Raw genomic sequence first — 9,439 nt, forward strand, 5'->3', positions numbered from 1 at the left:
ACACACACACACACACACACACACACACACACACACACACACACACACACACACACACACACACACACACACACTCCCCTGAACTGTAGATGAAAAAAATCCCTAAATTCATTGTAATTGTACATTGAGAACCGTTGTTCTTAAACTTTCGGAGTCTTTGCTCGTGCAGATGTTCACAAAGTGCTGAAGCTCGCCCCAACCCCAATATGGGTTGAAAAAGATTTGCAAATCATTGTATTTTGTTTATGTTTTACAAAATGTCCCAACTTCATCAGAGTCAGGTTGTACTTTTAGCTCCGCTTTGGATATTTCTAGCTGTTGCTACTTTTAGCTTTTAGTTAACCTTTAGTTAAATTAGATTTTTTTGTTGGTCTTTCATTACTTTTGGCCTTTAGCTAGCATTAACATTTGGTTACCCATTAGATACTTTATCTTTTAGCTTGACTACTTTTAGATAGCCTTTTGTTAATTTTACATTGCTGCACTTAGCTGTCATTTTTTCAATATTTAACTATTACAGAGTCTTTTGATAGTTTTTGTTAGCCTTGTGCTACATTTAGCGTTATTCGGTTCAGTTCAGTTTATTTATGCAGGACTAATTTACAGCAAAAGTCCTCTCAGGCCACTGTACAAAAACATTTACACACATGACAAAATGAACAAAATCAAAAAATCTGTAAAAATTATCTAAAGAAGCCAGCAGATTGTGTTGAATCTTCACCTCATCACAGTCTCCATTCATGAGTCACACCTTGGTGACGGTGAAAAGGAACAACTCCTTTTTAACAGGAAGAAACCACCAGCAGAACCAGGCTCAGGAGGAGCGKCTCTCTGCCTTGGTCAACTGGACTTTTACCTTGCATTTTATATAGTTTTTAGCTAGTGTTATTCTTCTTTTAGCTTCACTATTCAGTTTTAGAATTTCAGCAAATWTCAGTAAAGATGTAGCATTCATAGCATTCAGGATTCTCACTGCACTTCTGYAGTTTTTGTCGTTCTTTTAGCTGTGTGGAAATGATTGAAGTTTTATCTTATTTTGCCTTCATTAACAGTATGATATCACGYACGTTTTTTTAGACAGCTCCGTTTTTAGCTTCTGTTTCTTGCGTTTGTGGTGGCAAATGAGAATGATGATAAGGATGACCATTAAGAGAAACAGCGCAGCGGCCCCGCATCCTATGTAGATCATGATCATTTTATCAGGCTCTGTAACAGTGTAAGGCCCTGTAACAGAAGAGAGGTGAGGTTAGGATGTATATGAACACACATGTAGTCTCACAGGTTTTATTGCCATGACACTGTGTCAGAGTACCATGKTGACAGTTCTGTCATCTACCTTTCAGAGCAATCGTCACCGTCGCCTTTGCTTCACCCAATTTGTTCTTTGCCATGCACTCATATGTGCCCCCGTCTGAGAAGTTCAGGGGTTGGATAAAAACTAGTTCGTCACCAGTAACTTGAGTTCCTTTCGGCAGTGCTCCACCCTCCCTGCAGGTACAACAAACACAGGGAGAAGGCACATGGCAGTCGTTAAATCAACTGTCTGTTTCAAACCTGGACAGTATCTTTAGAAAAGATATGAGAGACATGAAAGATCCAGCTTCTCATTTTTTTAATCAGTTTATTAAAAAGGAAAATGTTTGGCAGAAAAGTGCAGGAATGAGATTATTCCAAGCAATAGAATATATCTAATCTAATGCTGTGTTCACACCGAAYGSGATTTCAGCATCAAAATTGCGCTTGTGCACTTTGAGATCAGAAATTGCTCTTGAAGTGCTTGATGTCGAGAGCCTCCCTGCCCCCTCCCTCCTCCGTCGGTCTCTGTTTAATGTCGGGTAAAATAAGGGAAGTGGCTTTGCTTTATTTACTGAATGCAAGAGAATGTTGCGCTCATTAGTTAATTATTTCATAATTAATTCACCAGATAATTCAGAGACGTTCTGAGTTTGGTGAGTTTCATCACCCAGGAGCAGCGAGCTGACTTGAGGCTTGCGGCTCGCTTTCAGAACTATTGTTGTCCCGAGTCCAGTTTGATGAGCCGCTGACCTGCACCGGTGCCCAGATCTCCTGCCAGGACACTGACTAAAGGCACTTGATTTCAGCTAAAGAGCTCCTGTCCCTCTGTCTCAGCTAGTGGACATCATTCAGGAAACTGTCCCGTCAGAAAATCTGTCACTACGTCACACAGTGGAACCTCTCTGATTGGTTGATGCACCATGTCAAGCTGCAAAAGTTCAGATTTTCCATGTCCAGCATTCAAATCGCACTCAAATTGCGCCGCTCTAATCGCGCTTGACGCGCCACAGCACTCCCCGACGCTGTTTGATGCACGTCCACCAAAGACTTTGCATGTTAACCTGATGCTCCTGATGCTAAACGCATTTTGAGCATCTGAAATTTGCCCAATGCCTCAAGTTGGAAGCGTTACGTTCAGACCGGGACACAGACTAGACGCGCATCTGAACAGGGAGGAGCATCATGTTTTTTTTTCCGGTCTGTATTTAATGGCGAATGAAATAAAGATGAAATAAAGAAAATGGCTTTGCTTTGTTTACTAAGAGCAAGAAAACGTTGCACACACCAGATAATTAATTTCTGTTCGGTGAGTTTCACCACCCCAGGAGCTGCGAGCTGATGAACTATTTTTGTCCCGAGACCAGTTTAACACCACGSTCAGTTTAATGAGCCACTGACCCACATYGGTGCTGGTATCTCCWGCCAGAACACCAACTACAGATGGTCGATTTCAGATAAAGAGCKCCTGTCCRTCTGTTTCAGGTAGTGGGCAACATTCAGGAAACCGTCATGTGGAAAAATTATGCTCTCTGATTGGCTGACATGGCACGTCGAGCAGCAAAAGTTCAGAATTTTGAACTCGAGTGTCGGCTGCTTTGGACGCACTGCATGCACGTCAACACTCAAATCACACATACCACTTCACACCTCACCGCGCTAAATGCTCTAGATGCGCCGCAAGACCCCTAGACGTGTGTCCACCATAGACTTTGCATGTAAACCGGCCGCTCCTGCAGCTCAAAACGCGTTCAGTGTGAACGTAGCATTGACTCGCGTCTGACCTCAAAGTGCACAAGCGTCCAACTTGAAGCGTTGGACGCGATACTGAATCTGAAATCTCGTTCGGTGTGAAAGCAGCATAAGACTGTCTGACAAATGCCTTTTAAACAAAGCTTATCAAAAATTATTCTCCTCGTTTTTGGCCAAACTGCCTTGTTGACTTATTATATCAGCTGTCTCGTTGAAAATTCCACGGTGGCATTTCTGGTTTTGTTGCAATGTGTTTATTGTGTCTTGAAGTCACTGTACTTCTGTTCTTTAGTGGACAATAAAGTATATCTTAACTTATCCTGTACCTGTGGAGCACCCCCACAGTTTACCTCAAGGAACATGGTTGAATGCCTTCTTCCAGTCCACAAAGCACAAGTAGACTGGACTGGCACACTCCTATGACCTATCAAGGACCCTAACGTGGGTAAAGAGCTGGTGAAGTCAAAAAGAAAAAAATTGTATAGGTCCTCTGGACGGGTTCTTCTCTAATGAAACGTTTCGTCTCTCCTCCAAGAGACTTCTTCAGTCTGAGAGTTTCAGGCAAAATTCAGGCTTTTAAGCACTGCCTCCATGTGACTGATACTCTCTGGTGAAGTGAGCTGGTGAAGTGTTCCATGGCCGGCATGGACCCCACATTTTACCTCCTTAAAAACTCTCTTCTCCAGTACCCCTGAATAGATGTTATTGAGTAGGTTAAGGAGAGTGATGCCCCTATAATTAGAACACCCCTCCCCCAGGTTCCCTTTTTTAAAGAGGGGAACCACCAACCCAGTCTGCCAATCCAGTGGCACTGCCCTCGATCTTCTTGCGATGCTGCAAATGTGTGTCAACCAAGACAGTGGACAGTAAATATCTTTTATTTAACTTAAAAATTATCTAAATACTACTAGAGCCTTAACCTGTTGAGTCCGGTGGGCCCACCAGAGAACTGAAGGAGAAAATATTTCTAAAAACCCTGTGGGCTCAAAGGGTTAAGGAAATCAGGGCAGATCTCATCCACCCCTAGAGCCTACTGCCATAGWGCTTTTCAGCCCAAGTTATGGACAGACTAACCATGAATTCCTCAGACTCTGCTTCTTCCATGGAAAATGTGCCGGTGGGATTGAGAAGGACTGAGAAGTATTCTTTCTACATCCCAATGACATCACTAGTTGAGGTCAACAGCACCCCACCTTCACTGTACACAGTGTTAATAAAGTGCTGCTTTCCCTGCCTCAGCTGCTGGGTGGTTGACCAGAATCTCCTTGGAGCCAATCGAGGTTCCTATTCCAAAGCCTCACTGAACTCCTCCCACATCTGGGCTTTTATCTCAGCAACAACCAGGGCTGCGGCCCGCTTGGCTTGCCGATACTCCTCAGCTACCTCTGGAGTCCTACCAGCCAATAAGACCTGATAGGACTCCTTCAACTTGACAATCTCCCTAACCTGTGCACTTTTAGCACATTTAGCCCACTAAATGTGCTAAAAGACCTTTTGGGTTTTGTCTTTGTTCCATTAAAAAGGACTCCATCCATCCATCCATCCATCCATCCATCCATCCATCCATTTTCTGTACACGCTTCTTCCTTTTCAGGGTTGTGTGGGTCACTGGTGCCCATATCCAGCAGTCACAGTGCGAGGGGCGGGGTACACCCTGGACAGGTCGCAAGTCCATCACAGGTTAAAAAGGACTATTTTAGTTAAATAAAAAGGTTTGACTTGTCAAAAATTAAGTTTTAGAAATGCTGGATTACAGATGTATTTGATTTGAACAGTCAGTGTTTTTCTTGTTAAAGGTAGTAGCTCACTAAGCTTCGAATATGACGGCTAGTTGGTCACTCAAATTTAAGAAAAAAGCTTCGAAATGTTTTACTATGTGCAGCAGACTGACCCGTATACTTGATTGTCTGACACTAAATTTAAAAATACAGATATATAAAGATAAAAAGCACGTCATCCACTGATAAGTCTGTTTCACAATGCAACAAAACAACAGATCACCACCAACAGCAGAAACAGAGATGTTCAGCACATAAAAATAGAGATACATTGTGTGCAATTGTGCTTTTTGTCAGGACTGAAATACATACGAGTGAACCTGACAGTTAATTTAGTTGTCATCATTCTTTGCTAAGAGCTTCAGTTTTTCTCATTTGTAAGGAAATCAAGAGAGCAAGTCAAATTTGCCATTTCTTCTACTAATCTCTTTTTAGTACAAGTCATTCAGTCCGCAGTGACTCAGAACTTCAGCAGGTGTGAAGGGTGTTGCCACAATGTTGTTGTTGTCCTTCGAGTACATTTCAGTCACTTCAAACACACTGGGACTTGACTTCTGCCACAAAAATTCATGACTGTGAAGGAATTTAGTGGGGTGTTTACTACTGACTTAAAAGACACTACACATTGTATAGTCTTTTACTAGGTGAACAGCAATATATTTCTATAATGTGGTTATCTCTGACTTAATTGATGATTTTATGTGCAGACTGAGTTGTGTGAGGCTCTTGATCAGGGTCTCACAGACTCAGGAAGCTGTTAGTAGATGCATGTCTAACTTAAAAACAACACATAAATAAGAACTGTAATGAACCATTAGGGTGAGAGGCAATGTCTGACATTTTGACTCCATGTAGAGATAGGCTGCCCCTTTAATTTATGTCATGAGGTGGAGTCAGGATGTGAAGAAGGCTGTTACACGATGTGTGTTTCTTGGTTTTGGAAGCACTGCTTAGCTGATGCCTGTTGGAAGGCACATTAAAAGCTAATCAATCCACAGCTGTGTCCGAATGGTTTTGTATGGCTCACTCAAACATTCACGTCGTTATTATTATCTGGGATCAGATCAGAACAGGTAAAGGATAACGAACACCGCTTATATTTTAACAACTGGTTTGAAGCAAACATTTCTATGGAGGCTATAATAAGCGTCACACAGAGCAGACTCTGAGAGGTCCAGTGTCACCATCAGATAAGAGGACTGTTTTTACTTCCTCACATCAGTGATAACATCTCCAAAAACTCGTTTGACAAAAACCACACATTTCGCTTCCTCTTTGCCCTTTTGGCCCCCTCATGGCCAACTCCACCCCATTTCATTCACCTCTCCTTTTACCACTCATCCCTTCTCCTTTTCTTTCTAACCCCCACATTCCACCCTCCTTCGTGTGAAACTGTCTAATCTGTCTGCTTTTAGCACAAGCTGCAACATGACACGGTGACACAAGTTATTACTTCACCTGCCGCCATTTACTCCCAACAGGTTTACCTGCTGCACTGGCTGTCGCACACGGTGAGTTTGAGTGCGTCGGAGGTGTTTTGTAAGCATTACTCACAAAATGTTTCTGTGACTAATTTAAATATCATCATCAACACCTGCTCACRAAAAACACCAGCCATTTCATAATTCCTTTCAGAGGCAGATACACTGATTCTATAGGTGTTTCCGCCCCACAGGGTAAGTCGTCACCTCCCATAATTAAGTGGGAACTGTTGCGCTTTGTTTTTGTAGAAAACATTTTTTCTAGCATGCACCACGCCCTGAAAATATTCTGTCCACCAAAAGACATAGGTTACAAAGARGTGGCTCAAACAGAAAAAGTCAAGCGTGCGAGTGAAACTCTTATCTGGTTTTAAAGCTGCGTCTGATTCAGCTACGCATTSAGATTTGTTCAGCCAGTTGCTGCTTTTGAGGCAGCATAATCAGGAAGTGCAACTTCTGTTTTGTAGGTGAGTGAAGAAACAAAAGAGAAAGAATTTTAGATGAGGATCATCTTATATTGAGAAAAGGACTGTAGTCAAACATCTTTAGTCTTATCAGTCTATATCTTTAACTGATTACTAGCATTTCAGTTTTTAGTTCTAGCTAATATTAGCCATGTGGCAGCCATCTTGAAATAGGGTGACTCAAAAATTTTTTTATCCAATCCAATATTTACTCGTTGAGTTTCAGTTAAATCCATCCAGTGGTTCATGAGATATTTTGCTAACATACAAACAGGGTTTATGTCATTGTTTAATGCCAAAGTTTTATGCTAAATGACATGAGCTTTTAAAATAAAGCCAGACCGTGGAACCTAAAGAGGCATGGAGCAGAACTCAGCAGTGCAGCATCTGACAAACTACAGATTAGTTCGGTTAAAGTCAAAAAGCACACTGAAAAAAAAAAATAATTCACTGGAAATGTTTTGGACCACTCCCCCTTGCACGCACACCTACACATCTGTTGCTACTACACAAATTTTTAASTCAACATTTGTAAAATTGACAGTTATAATTTTGGGGTTTTCTAATGCTCAGTCATTAAGGGTGTCATTTCACACATTACACAAAATTATTACAGAAGTTATTCACCAGATTTTGAAACTCAAATTATAGATATCTGATCATAATGCACACTTGTTTGGAGAAAATCAAACAAGGCAATTCTCACACCAACTATCAAGCACAGAGGCTTGATGATCTGATGGGTAATGGCTGAAAACTGAAGAAAAAGCATCATGGCGTTGCGAAATCAACATCCAGTGCTCAAATCCACTGAAATGTTGTGGTAACACCTAAAAAAAGTGTTGCATAAAAGAGCAACATCACATCTCAATAAAGTGATGCAAGAGTGGGCCAAAACACCCTCTGACTGATGGAAGATACTGATAAAGTCACACTCAAGGCAATTATAGAGAATTATTTCCACAGAAGGTTGTTCCACAAGCTGCTGAATCACCTGGAAGACTGTTTTTTTACAAACTTTTCTAAAATCTGGCTTTGCTTTGTTTCTACAAAAATGTGTTTGTGTAATATGTCACATGTTGTTTGTTGTTCATAAATAAAAGGTCACGTGGCTGTAACGGTTTTGTGTTGTTTTTGTGCAGTTTTTTCAAAATATCTCAGGAACCAGTGTATAGATTTTTTTAAATTAAATTCTTATACAATGGCCACCACAGTAACTGACCTTCAGAAACACAATAACTATGTTATACTATAACTGCAAAGCAGTTATGACCGGGGTCCAAGTCTGTTCAGCCAGTTTGTCAGATACTGGGATTCTGTTTGTAGTGGTGGTAGCTGACTGTCACCCTCAACACACACTCCCAACACTGAGCATTCAGAGATCTTGTAATATTGCATGGTGTGTTGCATAATATAGTTTATGCTGGTTGTTTAAATATAACTACAACTCATCAGATGATCTTAGTTTAAAACTCTGGTTTGACATGTGGTGGATAWTTCACTCATACAGGTCTTCAAGGAATGTTAGGCCTTAAATACGAAACTCAGAACAAAAATTTTCATGTCCTTATATTAAAAAAAAACATGAGAATTAATTAAATCTGGACTTAAATTTTACAATGACTACATCTATCTAAAAGTGGACTGGACAGGGGGTTTAGAACTGGAACAGTTTAAAACCTTTCCAACACTGGGTGTCCTAAAACTCTGGGTAGTAATAACTGTAAATGGGTTCTCTTCGAGCCTTGGGGACATCCTAATGTTATCTTCACCAAACTTGTTATTTAAATCCGTGAACTCACTGGACAAATAAGTGGCGTCRTTTCTCTTGGTGAATGAAGGAAAGCGACAGTGACCAAACACATCAGACACTCAGTCATGTAATCATCAGACAGAAAGGCAGGTGAGTCTTGCTTTACCTGGTCCAAGTAACAACTGGTTTGGGGTTTCCTCCATTTATGCACCTCAGGACAGCATTCTCCATACTAACAGTCCAGTCTTCTTTGTATCCGTACACCTCAGCAACCGGAGGGACTGGAAGGAAAAATAGTTTTTTATAAACTTTATTCAGTCCAGACAAGTGAAGAAAAAAGGGAGGTAGTGCTTATAATAAAAAAAAAATTGGACACTGTTTGTCTACAGATGGATTTTACTGCTTATCCTTCAAACCCTTACATAACCTTGCTCTTAAACACATCAACTTTATTGACMACTGAGATCCACAACTTTGCTAAATATTCCCAGGTCCTGATTTCTCACCTCAGTTACTCAGTATGATCAGATTACATATGTAACAAAGGCGGTCCAGCCTGCTCCACTCAAATCTCTATTTTGTGTAATTTTCCACCTACTGAGCACAGACAGATTCAATCTCCAACTTCAAAACCAACTTTAAAAATTTTGTGATAGCATGTGGCAGTCTGACCCTTTAAAAAATCTGCAGTCTTTTTTAAGCCACCTCAGTAGAAAACAGAACTTGATATTAGTTTCCTCATATGTGACTTTTTTTTAGAGAAGTAAATCTAGAGAAGAAAAAGAAAGAGAAGAAAAAGGAAAAATGTAATRGGAAAGGCTGAAAGAGAGATTAGAAGATATGTGAAATACTGTATACAACAAGAAAACACAAGACAACACACCCAACATCTGTCTGCACATCTGTAAAGATGGAGAA

The 9,439-nt window shown here is 40.8% G+C and overlaps 1 protein-coding gene across 3 annotated transcripts in view; it reads right to left on the bottom strand.

Moving 5' to 3' along the window:
• Positions 1 to 9,439, bottom strand: part of nectin4a (nectin cell adhesion molecule 4a) — a 35,301-nt gene that overhangs the window by 5,814 nt on the left and 20,048 nt on the right. For all 3 annotated transcript variants that reach the window (XM_014022958.1, XM_014022957.1, XM_014022956.1), the window contains exons 5-7: positions 8,688 to 8,802; positions 1,337 to 1,488; positions 1,068 to 1,224 (exon numbers count right to left, since the gene is read on the bottom strand). In XM_014022958.1, the coding sequence (XP_013878412.1) occupies positions 1,068 to 1,224; positions 1,337 to 1,488; positions 8,688 to 8,802 (424 nt within the window). The remainder of the gene's footprint in view (positions 1 to 1,067; positions 1,225 to 1,336; positions 1,489 to 8,687; positions 8,803 to 9,439) is intronic.

This window comes from Austrofundulus limnaeus, unplaced genomic scaffold, assembly GCF_001266775.1.
Source record: "Austrofundulus limnaeus strain Quisiro unplaced genomic scaffold, Austrofundulus_limnaeus-1.0 Scaffold350, whole genome shotgun sequence".
NCBI lineage: Eukaryota > Metazoa > Chordata > Actinopteri > Cyprinodontiformes > Rivulidae > Austrofundulus > Austrofundulus limnaeus.